This window comes from Hippocampus comes, unplaced genomic scaffold (genome assembly GCF_001891065.2).
Source record: "Hippocampus comes isolate QL1 unplaced genomic scaffold, H_comes_QL1_v1.1 scaffold132, whole genome shotgun sequence".
In the NCBI taxonomy this organism is placed as follows: domain Eukaryota; kingdom Metazoa; phylum Chordata; class Actinopteri; order Syngnathiformes; family Syngnathidae; genus Hippocampus; species Hippocampus comes.
The window spans coordinates 4,623,296-4,642,587 of NW_017805467.1; the positions used below are offsets into that span (position 1 = coordinate 4,623,296).

The 19,292-nt window shown below is 42.0% G+C and overlaps 2 protein-coding genes across 5 annotated transcripts in view; both read right to left on the bottom strand.

Annotated features, from left to right (window-relative positions):
* The window catches only part of LOC109519035 (leptin receptor-like), a 43,891-nt gene extending 41,712 nt beyond the window's left edge, over positions 1 to 2,179 (bottom strand). Inside the window, exon 1 of the mRNA XM_019875298.1 lies at positions 2,068 to 2,179. The gene's annotated coding sequence lies outside the window, so the exon portion shown is untranslated. The remainder of the gene's footprint in view (positions 1 to 2,067) is intronic.
* Positions 2,180 to 13,641: 11,462 nt separating this feature from the next.
* The window catches only part of dnajc6 (DnaJ (Hsp40) homolog, subfamily C, member 6), a 37,715-nt gene continuing 32,064 nt past the window's right edge, over positions 13,642 to 19,292 (bottom strand). For 3 of the 4 annotated variants that reach the window (XM_019875303.1, XM_019875304.1, XM_019875302.1), the window contains 2 exons: positions 18,726 to 18,902; positions 13,643 to 14,292 (listed from right to left, as the gene is read on the bottom strand). In XM_019875303.1, coding sequence (XP_019730862.1) covers positions 14,191 to 14,292; positions 18,726 to 18,902 — 279 coding nt within the window. In that variant the 3' untranslated portion in view covers positions 13,643 to 14,190. Of the gene's footprint in view, positions 14,293 to 18,725; positions 18,903 to 19,292 lie in introns of all 4 variants that reach the window. The other variant, XM_019875301.1, reaches the window with a different exon arrangement.

Genomic DNA, 19,292 nt, shown 5'->3' on the forward strand with positions numbered 1-19,292 from the left:
TGTTATTTCGTATGCTGCAGGAAAATCTATCCTTCACACACAAACACAACGTGTGTTTTCTGACACTTTGCTATCAAAATATATGTATATGCCCATTTCTTCTTTACTTATCTGCTGCGCACTGGCAGTGCTGCCCTTTGTTATTTTGACATGTTTTAACATCTTATATACTGTAGTTGAAAAGTTGACTGAAAGGCCAGTTAATAGCTGATGTCTTAATCCTCTTTTAGAATTGGAATTGCTGCCATGTGAGCAAGTCCAATTTGTTTCATACTAAATGACCTTTTCTACGCTCGCCTTCTCATCAACTAGAGAATTGTCATCACTCAAATACATATTATTTTAACGAAGTCCATAAACTGCTGATAAACTTCTTGTGTGAATTGACTGCCTGATATTCTCCTCCTACCTACGCCAAGTCACGTCTTGTTGAGTCCCCCGTTCCATTCACCACCTTTTCATGCTCACCCATGCTTATCTGCCTGGCAGCATGGAAGAATATGTGGGCATTTCTGTCTTTGAGTCATACCTCACATTTTAGGAAATTAAGGTTGTCAAGCCAGCTAGTCAAGCAAATTATCTGTTTCCACTTTCAGGGCAAGTATTACAAGCGTGCTAATTATGCTTCTTAAATAGTAATTAGTCATGTTTCAGAGGAAACCGCTGGATGTCATGTTTTTTTTTCTTTTGTCATCAATATTCAAATTTGATTCAAGATTCAAAACACCTCAATACAAAATGGAATATATCAGGGAAGAGGACTTGAATGGCAGAACAGTACATCCCTCCAACTTTTGTTTTTTTCATCCAGCTTCAAATTTCTTACATTAATGCACCTTGACATTTCAAAGGTCCTGCTATCACAATCATCGCGTGTGTGCATGTGTGTGTGTGTGTGTGTGTGTCTGTGTGTGTTAGTCTCTTGCACACACACACACACACACACACACACACACACACACACACACACACACACACACTTACACACATTTAGTACTTTATAAGGGTATCTCTCTGCGGGTTTTTGCGTTTTTGTCTGTCTGTCCTTTCATTCGTCTGTCTGGTCGCCCATCTATCCCTGAGCTTGTGGTTTACTGGATGGCTAATGTTGACAAAGAGTCCTCAGCATTAAAATACATTGATGTGATCACTTCAAGCTCATGTTTATCTTGAACCTTAAAGGTCGATTGCAGCCAACGGCACAGTTGCAGAAGCCCTTCGTTACCATAGATACGTCTGGCTATGCGTTGCACAACAACAGCTAAAATAACCCAAATGGTCGAATGGGTGAATTGGCTGTTAGCTGTGACATATATTAAAAAACAAGAGTCTCCTCAAAGACAATGCCAGGCTGTCGGCTTGCACAGCTTTAGCCCAAGGCTCCTTTCAAATGTTTGTATTCAAACTTACCTCACTTCTGACTGGGTGAACAGAACACACAGTAGCATACTGACTGTGCAGAAAGGCAGTCATTGTTACTTGAGTGTAATTCACCCCAACGATCGTCTTTGGAAAAGTTAGAAATCTAACAGAACAGAACAGAAACATTTTCAGATCAAGTGAGATAAAAGATTGACTCAACTTGGTTGTCCAATTCACACTTGATGCTTGGCCAGACATTGCAGAGGCCCAGCTAAAAGTCAATGTTTCAAACAACTCGAAACACATTGAACATGATTTGGCAAGCAGAAGAAAATGAACCACCTTGAAAGAAGAACTAATGTACAAGCTAAAGACAAAACTTATTGTTTTGTAACATCATATTATGAAACAAAGAATGACTCAAATCACAACAATTAGCCCTGTGACACAAGAACAATTTCAATACGTCAGAAAAAGGCCTTGAGACCAAATTTTACTTCAAAAGAACAAAGCCAATCATCAGATGCAAATCAAGAAGGAGGTGGGAGTTTTGACAGTTCAACAGAAAAACAGAAAAGGTTCGTCTCACAGGTTTTTTTTTCCACAAAACTTAGCTATTGATTAAAAGGAAAGTTAGACAGAGTGTATACTGTGTAGGCTGTGTTGCGTATTGTATCAAGACATTATCTTAAAAAAATGACTCACCTGTTGCCTTGAGTCTTGACTTGTCTCGAATTAGAACTAGAAATACAAAGTTGGCCATCCAATCAAAGTCCTGACCGAGCCAGCACTGTCACCAGCATTGTGACTCCAATGAACTGGAAGCTCTATGCAGAGAGTGTGTCTCTGGGTACACTGAGCTATTTCTGATCCACGGTGTTATAATACACACACACACACACACACACACACACACACACACACACACACACACACACACACACACACACACACACACACACACACACGCTCAGGGCACTTCAACCAAGAGGTGCACGAGGTCATTTGCACTAGTTGTTGCGTAGCGTGTAGTTGGCAGACCACTATTTTTGTATGCATGTACACAAAGTGGATGTCATGACAGCTGTGCGCACGAAAGGATTCCAGAGACAGATAACAGCTTACTGCAAAGTCCACCTTTTGTGTCAGTCACCTGTTGCAATGATACCCCCAAGAGAGGGTTCTTCCGAGTCGCTGTGCGTATAATTGGACCACTAAATCTGATGAATATATAAGCTGCCCTCTGACGTTGCAGGAGGAGGTGCCTTTGACTCGCAATGCCTCGCCATTTGACAGCACTTCCTCACCCCCGACCGATGCAGAGCAGTGCAAAGTGTGGAATCTTACCCAGCTGCCAATGGAAAGTGTAATCTTACGATAGCGGCAACATTGTTGCCCGTGAGGCACTGTTTGGACAAAACGGTGATGATTTCTCATTTGCTTGCATTTAACCATGGTTAACAAGGGATAAATCATTGTTTCGAGCGCCACCCTTTCTTTATAGCTGTCATTCTAATTCAAGTAGTGATCTTCAGGCCTGTCCTCCGCAGTGCACTCACACGTGTCAACTAGTCCTATTGTGGGGGGGACTGAAAAGAAGCGGAAATGTTTTGGGATTGATGTACATGTGTGTACAGCCTTCGCTGCAGAGAAAGGTTTGGGTTCAGGGTTTCTGCATTTTGATTCTATTTTATTTCATGAATATATTACTTTTATCATGGATCAAGAGGGAGCACATAACTCCTACTCTGGCATCCCTTCACTGGCTCCCTATACATTTTAGAGTTCTTTACAAGATCCTATTATTTGTTTTGAAATCTTTAAATGACCTCTCCCAGCTCATCCGCCCCTACACACCTGCCTGGCACCTCAGGTCTGCGGACCAGACTTTATTCGAAGACCAAGAACTAAACGGAGGCTCAGAGGGGATCGAGCCTTTTCCGTTGCTGGTCCCTCTCTCTGGAATGATCTCCCATTGAAATTTCGGCAAGCCCCCTCGCTGCCCATCTTTAAAACCCGCCTCAAAACTCACTTGTATTCTTTGGCATTTGACTCAGATTTGATCTTAGTTTTACTGTTTGGTGCCTTTCACCATTCTGTTACTGATTTATTGCTTTATTGTTGTATATATGTTCGTTGCTCCATGTACAGTACTTTGTATGCAGCGACGGATGTTTGAAAGTGTTCTATAAATACGGTTGAGTTGAGTTGAGTTGAGTTGAGAGAGATATTAAAAATTTCCAAAATGGTGAATAGTTTAAAAAACGTTGAATATTATGTATTGACACAGTATGTTGGATTCTAGACTGTATTATTTCAACACACAGCGCAACTGTTGTATCTTTATGGATTACAAATTTGCCTAAGTAAAAGTTTTGAAATATATCAGATTTACATAATATACAGAATACAGCTCACAGTGAAAGGAGGAGTCCTGAATGTAAACATGGGGGTGGCTCTAGTCCAGGCTTGTCAAAGTCATTTTTGTCGCGAGCGGCATCGTAGTAATGCTTTTCCTTGGAGGACCTGTATGACTGTGAACCCATATAAAGGTATGCCTCATATGATCACTATACGCAACCAGGTGATGAATAACCAGGCTTGAAATCATAAGCCAGTAAAGACATTTTGGATCAACAATTTTTCAGTCATTTTAAGGGAAATATTAACCAAAATTGCTTGCAATATGTCAACGTTATTAAAAGTGGGGTCAATTTGCATTATTGGTATTTTACCAAGAAACATGAAGTGGACGCACATCATATTTGCCTTTGTGGGCCACATAAAATCAGGTGGCGGACCAAATCAATATTCCAATTTTCTGAGATAGTGATTTTTTTTAAAATTAGTTTTCAGATATAATCATCAATTCAAATGAATGAACACTTGTAATGAATCAGTGTGTGTAGAATGAATGTATGCATTACACAAGTTTCACTTTTTGAATAGTGTAGGGGCCAATTGGTCGATTTTTGTGGCGTGTTCCATATGCCATGTAGAATTGATACGTTGAATTGGCATATTTTATAACCTAGTTGAAATAATTGTCATTATTATTTCACGCATATGTTTGATTCCATTTGTTTAAAATATACTGCAGTATGTTAGAATATTTATTTGATGGAACTATTTGTTATGACGTCACGTGACTGGCAGCAGTGTGGAGAAGAAGGAGTGAGCTGGACATGAGAGACAGCTGAGGTCAGCTCAAGCCAGAAGCGATATAGTTTTTTGACCAACCAAACAAATTATGTTGAAACAGGTATAAAGAGACCCCTTTTTTTGTATAACTTCTTCTTTTATAAATAGAAAAGACCAAGAAGTCCTTGTCCTGTTGTTTGCATTCAAGACTCGTCGTTACGCTGGCCTCAAAGGTGTTTTGTCTTCGCTGAATAACACCGCCAAATAGTTATACTGAAAAAAAAATTACTTTTTCATGGAATTCACATTTTTTGATCGGCACCTGTATACTGTCTCTAACTGACATCCAGCTGTCATTGTTCCTCAAGCAAGGACCTTGCAACTGTTTGAACGTTATCATTGTCAACTGCTTCAAACAAAGAGTATGCAGAAAAGTGGTTTAGATTGAATGACTGTGTCTTATGTGTTGTGTTGTTTTATTTTGTTATGTTATTATGACTTCAAGATGGCACCGCGAGAGTGGCAGCCTTTACAGCAGCTCCTATACTTTTTGTTCTTGTACTTTCTTCCTTTCATAACTTTGCTGCTGTAAATTGGGAATTTCTCCATTATTATTCGGTGTTAGTGAATCAAATCATGTTTATATTCAGGGCTGTGGTCTAAGAAAATTCACATTTTGAAGAATGCTGCAGTCAAGCGACTTGAATCATGTATCGTTAGGCGTGTTAATGATAGATTTACAGGTTACAAGCACTACACTCAAATCAAGTATCACTTGAGTTCTTAAAAGCACATTCATTCAGATCTTTGAATTGAAAACATTTTAAAGGACTTGTAAGGATTACTCTTAAAGCTCGATTGTTATTTTCCATCTCAGCTGCAGCCATTTCGGAACCACAAGAAATGGAACGCCTCGGGAAACCTATTTTTAAACTGCCAGTAACCTTCTGCTGACCACCGCACAGTTAACAAGCATGGCACTTTCCAAAGCCAAATAGTTTGTAATGTACAGTCCATCAACTACTCTTTAACGTTCAAGGAATCCTGAAGTTATGGCATGCGTAACAATAATATTCACGCACTCAAATACATATACACACGCACACACACACACACACACACACACACACACACACACACACACACACACACACACACACACAAACAGCTCTAGAGGGGTGACCAGTGGCAATGATTTAGTGTCAAAAAGGAGAATAATGTCCATAACATCAAAGTGGATAGGAATTTGTTGCTGAATCCAGACAAAAGGGGGCTTTATACTCATGACCAGTGCACATCTGGCTCAAAGCACAGTCTACCTGTGCGCATGGGTGGGCTAAACCAAGTGCTGGTATTTTTGCAGAGACACAGAGCTTGGCTTGGCACAATTAGAAACGTACGATTTGAGACATTGTGGGTGTGAACAGAGCAGACTTGCTTCAACAACCAATCAGATTGCCTCCTCTCATGCCCTTTAAAGTCGGCGCACCAGAGGTGCAAAGTCCTTGACATGGCAGAACCAGAAACTGATTCGCTGGAGTCGATGCAGGGGTTTTGAAGAGCACAAAGTATGTTTGTGAGGAACTGCGAGCAGACCCCCACCACGGGCGAAAAATGTAAAGTTGGCCAGGGCGATCCCAATGAATTACTGCTATGAAATGGGTACTTTGAGTAAGCCTTCCACCTAGGGAAGGGTAGAGAGCCTTGGTACTGAACTGGTCCCGAAATGATAAAAATAATAAAAAGAATATTTTTTTTCTCCAGGAATTGTAGTAAATGTCATGTTAAAAGCACAAAAGACACTTGATGATATTTTTGAGGATTTAAGTTGCACTTAAAAATGTATGTATATTTTTTTGCTAATGTATTATGCATACTATATGTCTGACCCGATCAGAAGGAAGACCTGGCCCTCTGCGAACGAAATCATGCCCGATCGGTGTCCTGACTTCTTTGATCTTTTTGATTTCTCTCACCATCCCTGCAACTACAGCTGACTGAGAGAGAAGGTTCAGTGTTGTGAAGCTGGTCAGGAGTGAGTGCTGGTGCTGGCGCCTGAGAGATGACACACTCTCTGACTTGCTTAAATCCCAGCTGTGCTCAGGTGACATCAAAGACTTTGATCCAAGCAAAGCCGTTGACATCATGGCATGCTGAACGTTTACGCTCACACAAGCCTGAGTTTGTGTGCAAACACCAAACTCAAGGGACTGAGGATGGCTCAGATTCAGATGGGGCCTCTGAAGAAATAAGTTCAGAGCGCTTTGAAGACATTTGATTCACTGTTTGCACTTTCTATGTATGTCTTGCGTACTCCACTGTATATATAGCGCACTTTCAAACAACCACCGCGGCATACAAAGTGCTGTACATGGAGCAAAAATAATCCTTACAACAACAAACAATAAAACAATAAATGAAGACAGTAGAAGGCACAACAACAGTACAACTAAAAATCAAGTCTCCTGCTGAGTCTAAAGCCAAAGAATAAAAATGAGTTTTGAGATGAGGTTTCAAGATGGGCAGCGGGGGGCTTGCCTAACGTTCAGTGGGAGGCCATTCCAAAGAGAGGGACCAGCAACGGAAAAGGTTCGATCCCACTCTCAGCCTCCGCTTAGTTCTCGGTATCTCTAATAGTGTCTGTTCCACAGACCTGAGGCACCGGGCAGGTGTGTAGGGGCAGAGGAGCTCATTACGATAATCAAATGGCACTTCTGAGCTCTTATTTTCACTGGAGAGAATTGGCTCGTGGAAATTTTGATTGGCTGGTAATCTATGAGAGTCACCAGCGACATTGTCTGCTGTTCATAAAAGTAATAAATACAATTCTTTAGCTATTGCAGCATCATTTAAAAAAAAAATCAAACTCCCTTTTACAGTGACTTGAACGACTTTCACTCTTGACTCCTAACATTATAAGGAGTTAGCAATCAAGTTGTTGTGTGTATGGCAATTCAACATTTGTTTGGTTTCACAGTCGCAATGGCCCTCCGAGGGAAACTGGACCAACAATGTGGCCTGGGTCACAACAAAAATGAGTTTGACACCCATGCTCTAAACATAGCCATATTTTAATGGCAATTGTTATAAGATCCTACTTGTGGTTTCTTAAGTTGTGTACACTCCCACATGAAAGAACACAAAGGGTGTGACTTATTAATTCAACCACAACCCCTGTTGTAAAAATGATGAAATGATCAACGAAATGCACTTGTGTTGCACTCTGTATACACCATCGCGGTACCCAAACCACTTTACAGAGGCTCACATTCACACATTCATACACCAATGGGCGGCGGCTGCCATCCAAGGCGCTGTCAGGCCTTTCGGCGTCACTGTCTTAGCCAAGGACACTTCAACAGTGGACAGTCAAAGCCTGGATTCAAACCAACTGAGTCATCGCCAACCCACACATGGATTTATTGTAACACATTATGCAGGACAATTGACTACCACTACTTCAACTACTAGTACTTCTTCTATCTTTCAGCATTTAACGCTAAACCACACATACGGAGAGGCGCATATACACTCAGATAGCTGCAGGGTACCTGCAGAAAATACCAAACAGTAGATGGAATATACCAAAACAAACAGCCTTTGTTTAGCTAAAGACATGATCTACAAACACCCGACCCAAGAGACAAAGGAAGACACTTTGAAACATTTGAAGGGCAAAACAGAGGGCAGCTGTGTCCGAGTCAGAAAATAACTGCTGAACTGCCTAGCGACAACATAGCTATAGCTGTCCACTAAGAGACAGCAAGAGTGATTTTCTTATCTGTTGGAAACATGCACGTATTTAAATCAGACAAGAAAGTCATATCGCTGCTGACATGCCCTCCCTTGAGGGAATGTGGGAACATCTGTTAAGCCAACTTCAGTGAATATACTGGTCTGCCTGACAAAGAGTCAACATGCTGACTCTCAACTGTTGAAAAAGGGTATTTTTCCTATTCCAGGACATTCCGCGCAGAGCAATCGAGGGTTATCTAAATATTTTGTTTTCACAGGGGAATCTGATATGCTTCGTCATCATAGATCAGGGGTGTCAATTTCATTTTTGTTGCGGACCACATTGTCATGACTGTTTCCCCTCGGAGGGCCCGTTATGACTGTGAATTTTGTAAAACCATATCAATGTTTAACCACCTCCACATATTACATCCACAGCAAACAACAAATTGATGCATAACATGTTTTGAAACCAGAAGTCAAGAATAATGGCTTGTTCAAACATTGTTGTTCTGGATTGGATATGACAATTTGAAATTTTAGTTCAGACTTTAGCAAGCATCATGGGAGTTGACATGCTTGATTTGCTTTCGCGGGCCACAAAAAATGATGTGGCGGGCCAGATCTGGCCCCCAGGCCTTGACTTTAACACCTGTGTTATAGATTATGGATAGATTGAGGAGAGACAGGAGCGAAGTTAGAATCACAATGACGGAGTGACGGACTGATGATGACAGACTGGCGGACCGGTGAAATTTACTGACGCTCCAAAAATAGCGATGACAGAAGCACTTGTAAATAATAAGAATAAGAAACCCTTTATTCGTCTCACAATGGAAAAATAACAACGATAGAGTGACAGACTGACAATGATATATTTGGTCGACTTGAAATAATGACAAGCGTTGTCCGACAGATTGGTGGTCATTTTGGCATGTCAACATTTGCAAAAATGAATACTATATAGAGTAGACTATCTACCGAGGCATGCATGTCTATACCAGTTCGTTTCGACTTGGATATTACGTTACAAAGCAAAGAAGTCGCTAATCAAATCTGCTTTCCAGAAAAAAGTGATTAGCCACAGTTCATTTGTGATTTAATAAGGGGTCAGGCACTTTTTCACACATAGCTTTGAATTAAAAAAAAAAAAAAGCAGTCTCTGAATAAAATTGCCAATTTAGAATGGCGTTGCTGCATTTTAGATTGATCCTATTTTATGCAAAATGAAGTTGTGCTTAATGGAGTACGTTAAGACAAAAAAGCCTGTGCAAACTGATTTTGCTCTCTCGAGAAGTGTATCAACAAAGCACAAGGAGGGACGGGACAAACAAAAGAAAAGAGCAAGTAAGTATGTGATTCCTTGACTGACAGCAGTATTGAAAATGGCCCCAGATTCCCTCTTGGGAATGACATTCGGGTCCAGCTATGCCACTGTGATCGAGTCCTGCTTAACTACTGCCTTATGGGATGATTAGTGACGTGCTGCCCGACATTACAATTTAAATTTTAGACATCACCAATCCAGGTCATCAACACAAAACCAACAAATACATTTCTTATGGGGTGGGGGGGAGGGGAGTAATTTCGTGATGGTGAGCTACATTTTAATGCAAGAGGTTTCCGGATTGTAGACTTGTCCTATGTCATGTGCACCTGACAACCCCATAGGGACCGGTTCCAATGATTTAATGACCTCCACCAAGGCCAATCAATCCTGTTGACCTTCACATATCCAAACCTGCTGCAAACAGTAGATCTGAATGTTGTCAATAAGATGCATTTGTCACATTGCTTTGGGTCACAATCCTCAGCAAGGCTTTTGTAATCATGCTAACAAAAGTGCTTTGAGTAAACCGCAATTAGTAACTTCAAAAATAGCAGCGGTTTGTTTTCCTGGATGCTTCGTGTCTTCCAGGAACACATGAAAGAAATCAAAGAAAGACCTGACATCATTGGAAAAAGAATTACGGATCACACCTAGGGGTGGGAGCTGAAAGCCGGGTCTTCTTGAGAATCTGCTCCCAGTCATTCCACCTCCTAGGATTTGTTTGTGTGCTTGATGATTCCACATGTTGATTCCTCTTACGTTGCAAAAAAAGGGATTACGTTAGTGTGATAGGGTGGGGGAGGCCCTTAGATGCATCTGTGGTCATCTGCTGTTTAAACTACCAGTACTTGTGTACGTGTGTGTGTTTGTGTGTGTGTGTGTGTGTGTGTGTGTGTGTGTATTTCCTCCTCCCACCGCTCGTGGTCGACTTGGGACCAGTCTGCTGACTCTTGGTCGATTGCGATCGACGTATTGGGCACCCCTGCCTTAAAAACAGAGGTAATTCACTGACTAGCTTAGCACTTAGCGCCGTTGTGTCTGCGCATGAGTGGTGATTCAGTCATCCGATTGGTTGCCCTCTATGTCAATCAAGTCAAGGGATTGATGATAGGCTGACGTAGTACGTTCTGTGTATTAGGCACCGTTGTTTGAATGGCAGCGCCATCGCCGAGGCGTTTTCGACAATTGTCGCGTGAAAGCCCGGGAGCCGCATTGAACCGGCCAAAGAGCCGCATGCGGCTCGCGAGCCGCGGGTTGGCCACCCCTGACCTAGGCTTTCAAAGTTGGGTTTTAAATTAGACACCATTGTCTCTATGTGACTGCTTATGCTTTTTTTTTTCATGAAACCTTTTTTTAGGTATACTTTTATTTCCATTCAGTTTTGTTAATTTCCAAATTTTGTGTTTACTGTCTGTTAGTATATATATTTTTTTAATCTGACTGAGCAATTCCATTCCTTGCTGTAGTACATGAGCATGCCATATGAACAGCGGCATTGCTCAGTGGTCGAGTGGCCGTCTCCCAACCCGGAGGTTGAGGGTTCAATATGCGATCTGATCGACGTGTCCTTGAGCAAGATACTGAACCCCCCAGTTGCTCCATATGCTGCGTCATCAGTAAGTAAATGAGCAACGAGTGTAAAGCGTTTTAAGTACCAAAGGCAGTGACAGCCCATTGACCATAACAACTGGATTTACCGCCCTCACAGGCTTCTTTGCTTGTTTTGAAATCACCAGTGTCCGCCTTCCACCTTCTTCAGTTTCCTGTTACCTTTTCTGTGACAGTAAAAGTACAAAATAAAAGGGAACACGTCCATCGCGTTTTACTCAGTTTAGTAATACGTTAACAGCAGACAGGCAAACACATAAAACATACAATGGTCCAAATCACGTCCATACATTCTACAATTTAAACAAACACACATCCACTGAGTACAACACATATGTTTTAGTTTTTTGCCGACTTGTAAGACTGTAGATGGATAATTCAGTCAGCAAGGGAGCTTATGCGTTATTTCATATGTTGATCGTCCATGGAAGTGGAGCACAATAGCACGTACAGTACAAAGAGTACATATCCTGTGTTTGCACTTCCTTTCCTGTTTTTCCAGTGCCACGGTTGTAGAGTGTCCACCGCACTTTGCAGATTTCAAACCATTTCAGATCCCAGATATCAATTGAAAGTGTCCTTTCCTTTGAGCGGTTTTCAGTCACTATACAAAATACAGATGAGAGAGTCCTGAAAACAAAAGATGACAACAGACGACCGAAAAAATGACAACAGTAAACAGGGTTAAAATCATTTTGAACCGACAAAGGGCATCAACTGTCCTAACTGCATGTACTGTAAATGTCCTAAAATATGTCCCAGAATCAGATATTACAATCAGATGTAATGATGTTGACAAATGGGAGTATGTCCCTTGAATGAAGATAACACAATGCTATTCATGACAAACTGTGTGAGCATTATTAAAACAAACAAAAGTGTCAGTGCTCTGATAGGAATTGTCATACAAAAGTAAGCTCATGGCATCAAGTAATACATTTCATGACATTTTTACAGTACCGGCCGACTTATGGATACATGAAATAAAGGACTACCATCGGTATTACGTTATCATTTCATTTTAGACTATAAAACATTGCAACATAAACCTATTATTGCATTCTTACCAATTGGGAGAGTAGCAGATGGTTTAAACGAGCAGTGATATTGCATAAAATTTGGTGATTTCTGTATTGCGGTTTGAAACTTGTATTGCAACCCACAAAAGGCTGAACACACGGAAAGAGTGCTATCTGACCATTCGCTGCTAGTTTGACACTCTGTCGAGGAGTTATTGGCTCAGACATCTGCAAGTTTTTTTTTTTTTAAATAAATAGAGCAAAAGACTAGCGGACTTTATTTAGACTATTAACATGAAGGAGTCCTGGTAAACTGCGATAACAATGAACAAAATGCTTAACTCATTCAGTGTTAGCCATTTTCAGATATTTCTTGAACCTACCACGTGATTTTTATTTTTTTTAAATACCGAAAGACATACTTAGGAAAATGCTTAACTCATTCAGTGTCAGCCATTTTCAGATATTTCTTTAACCTACCACGTGATTTTTTTTTTTTTTAAATACCGAAGGACATACTTAGGATTGAATGCCTGGATGCTTAAAAAAACATGAAAAAACATCCTGGGCATATCATGAGAAAAGAAAATTAAACAATAATCACCTTCCTTCCAAGTTACACAGATTTATTTTTGTGCTTTGAGCAAACCCCTTGATAGCTACCACTGAAAAATTTGCGAATTACTTGATTTGATATTGTGTGAGTGACGGCGCATGAGGCTTCAAAGTGCTTCATGTCTCAAACCGTATACAGTACATGTGCTAAATCCTAATTTACAGCCACTAAAAGCACTAGGCAACAAGGTCAACTGTCAATAAATGGTCTCGGCATGTTTCAGGTGGAGGTTTATAGAATCCCTATTGATGCCTTCTCATGTAATATTCCATCCATCCATCTTCTACCGCTTATCCGGGGTCGGGTCGCGGGGGCAGCAGCTTTAGCAGCGAAGCCCAGACGTCCCTCTCCCGAGCCATTTCTTCCAGCTCTTCCCGGGGGATCCCGAGGCGTTCCGAGGCCAGCTGGGCGACATAGTCTCACCAGCGTGTCCTGGGTCGTCCCCGGGGCCTCCTGCCGGTGGGACATGCCCAGAACACCTCACCAGGGAGGCGTCCAGGAGGCATCCTAATCAGATGCCCGAGCCACCTCATCTGGCTCCTCTCGATGTGGAGGAGAAGCCGCTCGACTCTGAGCCCTTCCCGGATGACCGCGCTTCTCACCCAATCTCTAAGGGAGAGCCCTACGGAGAAAACTCATTTCGGCCCCTTGTATCCGGGATCTCGTTCTTTCGGTCACGACCCATAGCTCGTGACCATAAATGAGGGTTGGAATGTAGATCGACCGGTAAATTGAGAGCTTCGCCCTTTGGCTCAGCTCCTTCTTTACCACGACAGACCGATACAAAGTCCGCATCATAGCAGACGCTGCACCGATCCGCCTGTCGATCTCTCGCTCACTCCTGCCGTCACTCGTGAACAAGACCCAAAGATACTTAAACTCCTCCACTTGGGGCAAGATCTCCTCCCCGACCCGTAGGGGGCACTCCACCTTTTTCCGACTGATCATGTAATATTGTATTGTTAATTTCTGTACAATTATTCTTGGTGTTCCTACAAAACAACCGAGGGAGTCAATAGCAACATTCTAAGCCCGTGAATGGGAACAATTAGTGTACTTACATGATCCCTCATTTGTTCGCTGCCCACTCACTGATGTTTTTCTCTTATCTTGTGTGCACACTATCGACTGTTCTAGTTTGATCTCGTCAAGTCAAATGGAGCCCAGACACTGCATTGTGTCTGCTTTGATTGCTGAGCTACTTCAGAGCTAAGTGCACCCCACAAGGGAGAGGTAATATTGCACAAAGGTTATACAGTAGGAGGCTATACAGTACTGTGAGGTGGGAACCCAAAAATGGCTGTACCAACACAAATATTGACCAGAGAGATGAAAAGTGTCAGGATCTTCTCTTCCTGTATTCCCTTGCACTCCATTTTTTAGTAAAGAGGTTTTTGTCCTTGGCTTTCAAATTCGGACCAGGCATCATTTAGTTCCATGAATATCATCTTGGCATACTGTTCATAGGGTTGTCCTGTTGCCTGAGAAGGGAAATGACAGAGAAAAAAATCAGCAAAGATTCATATATATATACATGTAGATATATCTTTTGGTAAATATTTTCAATGGCTTTGGGGATGGAACAGTGGTCAACTGGTTAACACGTTGGTCTCACAGTGCAGGGTGCAAGGTTCGATTATGGCTCCGGGCTTCCTGTGTGGAGTTTACACACGGTACCGGTCCACAGGGCATTTGGTACCGGGCCGCACAGAAAGAACTTGCCTTAATTCCGTTTTATTTATTTCGGAAGACGAAAGATGTTTTATTTTGAAAAATTACCGGGTTCTCCGTTACATCCGTCTGTGTCACGCTTGACACACGTCAAGCCACGCTTCTCCGTCACGTGACCGATTACGCTAAAAACAAAACGCCAGAGCTCGCAAAATGAGTAAAAAAAACGCTGGAGATCGCAAATGACGGCGGCCTTAAAAGTACGTTCGAAACAACTGGATGAAAGTTATGGCTGAATATTCTGAGATCGCCACAGTAGCACTGTTGCTATTTCCGACATGCTACCTGTGTGAGGCGGGGGTTTTCTGCAGCAACGGCGACTAAAACAAAATTACGAAGTAGACTCGACATAAACCACACACTTGAGGTGTCATTGTCTCCTATTACCCCGCAGATTAGACGCTCCTTGTGTTTATTATTATATTTCGAAAACACCACAGTTTTCATGCAGCTCATACCATATTATTTTGTTGTATTATTTCCGCCACACCTTAAATGCCGGTCCCTGAAAATATTGTCTGACATAAACCGGTCCGTGGGGCAAAAAAGGTTGGGGACCCCTGCTCTAAATCAGTGATTCTTAACCTTGTCCAACCCCAACCAGTTCATATGCACATTCACTGAACCCTTCATTATTGAAAATTAAAAATAAGATTTAAAAAAAATTTTTTTTACAAATTTACGACATAAAAAAGTCAACACAATTAATATAAGTATAAAGTACTGTATACGTTTTTTAATTGTGCACAAAATGAACCAGCCAGTGATGGCCAAGCGGGTGTGTCATAACTAATTAACATGTTGAGTCAGGTGTGTCTTAACCTCCATGGCAGAGGCTCCGTCGAACCCGAGACTGATTCACCAAACCCCTAGGGTTCGATCGAACCCAGGTTAAGAACCACTGATCTAAATTGTCCCTAGGTGTGAGTGTGAGCGCGGATGGTTGTTCGTCTCTGTGTGCTCTGCGATTGGCTAGCAACCAGTTCAGGGTGTCCCCCGCCTAGTGCCCGAAGACAGCTGGGATAGGCTCCAGCACCCTCCGCGACCCTCGTGAGGATAAGCGGATCAGAAAATGGAGGGATGGATTTTCATTGGGATAGACGAATCCCTCTCATGACTCCTGTTTTCATTCCAGTAATGGATGAAATAAATGTTGACTGAATGTAGCTCAACAATGACACTCATGATGAGCACAAGTGATTGTTTTGTCAATAGCATTCATGTAATATCACGGCAAGATCCATTTGCTACTTGCTTATCTCTGAAAACAAAACAAATTACCATCCACACTTACGTTCACAACGACAGCTAATGTTTGAGTGGTCAATTAATCTCGCATGCATGTTTGTATGTGAGAGGGAGCCAAGTACCAGGTCCCAAATTGTGGTGGTAGAATTACAAGGCACGGTCCATTTTGCATATTATTATTGTACTGTAAATGTATTCAAGCAGACATTTATGTGCTTTCTGGAGGCGCTTTTTGTTGTCGTTTCTTTTTTCCTCACAACAAGTGGTGCCTCTAATTATATCAAAGTTTGAGCTTTGCCTCTTATTGAAATGCAGTCAGAAACCTCCCAATCATGCTTTCTGGTGAGAAATGCAGAAATGCACTTTACTCCGGGGCAGCAGTCAGCCAAGAAACCGTGTCAACAAACACAGCCTGTTCACACATACATTAAGTTGAAAATGGAAAAAACCAAAGTACATAAGGGGGTGTCATGCAAACAATGAACTGGGACAGAAGATTACTGAAGCAAAGGCAGGTCAACCGCTCAACCGGAGTGCCATTTGACTGGTGTCAAAGTGTTCTTGATGTCTCATTGCAGCCTCCTGAAAGCCTGAATATCCTCTTTTGATCATGACAAGATTTAGCCCTTGAATGGATTGATTAGCAGAGATTGATTAATGGGACATGTGACATGCTGTGCGTGCGCCTGCTGATATGAGAGGATAAAGAGAGGGGAGGAGACTCCACACGCTCATATTCCACAGATGATCTCCAGGTTGCCTGGTCCGTGTTTTTCATTTCATTCTTTTCCTGGTTCTCATTCATTTTTTACATTCTTGATTTCAGTGACAAAGGATGGCCATGCTTCTCCTGGTTGTCGTCTTAGTGGAATCCATCCTCGGTGCGCCGCAGGCAACAAAGTCCCCGGATGTGAGAGTAGACGATTTCAACGTTTTCCTGACTATGGCTTGGCAAGTAGCGCAGCACATCCAGCCTAATTCCAGCTGTTATGTCTGTGGTTTTATGCCCTACACGGCTGGAGAGGGCTTGCCTCTGATGGCCCTGCCCGCCTCTGACTGCGACACTTGTCACTTGCTGCATATCCCTTTTTCTCAATCTTACTCTCACCCCGAATGCCCTCGTCTGTCAAAAATGAGACCCCTCAACTGTTCAGGACCACACTCAAACTGCAACAGGTGCGTGAAAACACCCAAACCGGTGCCTGTACAGCTGATTCCTCAGAGCTTTTCTTGGTGTCTGGAAAATGACGGGACAGCACCTGTAGGAGAATCGGACTGCCTTCACACATTTAAATGGGACCCAAGACATCCCGACAGCGAGTTTCAGTCAGTGAAATCAAGGCCCCAGCAGTGCCTGGAGAAGGCAGGCCCAACTCGGCTCAACGCACTTGCTCACCTCACTGCCATCTGCTCCGTATCCGCTCCAGTGGGAATGTACTGGGTGTGTGGAAACCTGGCTTACCCCTATCTTCCAGTGGATTACAAAGGACGCTGTGGTTTAGCGTATGTCATCCCGGCTATGAGAGTGACTCAATCTTTGCCGAAGAAACCTCATTCTCCCAGACTGAAACGTGCTGTTTCCGATTTATTCTGGACACACCATCAGTCTCCATTCAAGAATGCACTTGGTTCCCTTCTCCCCTTCTATGGCGTTATGTCGGCTTTAGATCAAATCGCCGATCTGTCTCATGCAATCGAAACTATCGCGAATGAAACCAGCCGGGCGCTGATGCTCATGTCGAGTGAACTCGCTTCTGTTAGACTGCTTGCGTTACAAAACCGAGCAGCTTTGGATTTTCTCCTAGCGGCGCGAGGGGGAACTTGTTCTGTGATTGGATCTGAATGCTGTACCTTTGTGCCGGACTATAACGTCACTATTGATAATATCATTACCCACCTTCATGATACAGCCCATTTTGTTCATCAGGAAAATAGTTCTTTATTTGACTGGCTGAGGCCCACCTTTGGATCTTTCACTCATCACATTATCGAGGGAGTGATCATTTTTCTGGTGATCAGTTTCATATTTTATCTCATTGTATCATGTATCAGAAAGTTCCTGTGCAGCATCGATTAAAATAAGATGATGATTTGATGGCTTATACCCCGTCTAACATTAAAGTCTCATCCAATTGTTGGCTCGCATTGCTGGGACACTTGGGTCACACTTTGAAACACACAAAGCTCTTATTGTCGATTCCTTGACACCAAGTCAAATATCGCTACCTTCAAAACCGCCTAGGTTACAATTTGGTACATTTCAGCTTTTTTTTTTTTTTTTAATTTACAAATCTAATATATTGGTCAGTCCACATGTGTGGGGGGGTTATTTATTTGATTTTTTTTTTTTTTTTACAAATTGTTGATGAATCAAAAGGGCTGAAAATGGCTTGCCCTCTTTGATGACGCGATAGTAATGGGTGAACAAGCATGCCGCTTGAGGTGTCTCCTAAAAAGTGATAATTTCGGAGATATAAGAATTCAACCCAACATGTAACTTTTATGTGGTAAGAAATTATATTTGGTGACTTAAACTTTGTTATGGATGCCGCACGTCTTACAATAAAGGAGTAGAACCATGTGATTTCACACAGCCAATCCCAGGAAATATGTTAATAATTAAAAAGTTGTTTCATGCTCTCGAATGAAAGGACATTAGATTTTACTGGGATATCCTGACAATAACTGTCATGAATGATAATTAGAATTTTTTTTAAAAAGTTGAAATTCGACTACATACTACATTTTTGCGGGTTAAGCTAAACAAACATTTAAAACTAGTTAAGCTGCCAAAATAAGTGAAATCAGCCTGTAATTTTTCTAAGTAGCCAGTGTAGATGTGTTGAGACAGTACCAGATGGGGTTTGCCTTCATATTATTTCTATCTAATTCACTAAATGAGAAAAGATATGACTATTGTCTTATTTGTCTCGACCTTATCTGGGTGGACGACGAGGACTGCTTTGCGGTAGACCTTTTTGACCTGTTCTGGAGTTACCAGGTCGGCCATTCCAACTGGCTTCCAGCGCGTTTCTCCTTCCCACAATACTGTATGCATAGTGGACAAGAGGGCACGGATGTTCCGCTCCTTCCCTTCAATCCATTCTAGAATCTGAAAAACAAACAGGCAAAGGTGTCATTAGCAAGTAATGAAGAGATTTGAAACGACTGCCTTTTACATTTCACTGGAGTTATACGTTGATGAGTGGTAGACAACACCCTGGATTCGTTGGCAGTCGCAGGGCACATGCAGACAAACAACCATTCACACTTACATCTGCATCTAATGAGCCCATTCTTGGACTGTAGGGGAAGTTGGAGTGCAATCGCAGTTAAATAAAAAAAACACAAATTTTATGCTATTTAATGTTTACTTCAATGCTCCAAATGCATTATTGTGTTATACAGTGGACCCCCAATATTCGCAGAGGATAGGGACTGCGCCGGTCAGCCCACAGCAAAAAAAAAAAAAAAAAAAATCTTTAAAAAAAACTCTGATAAA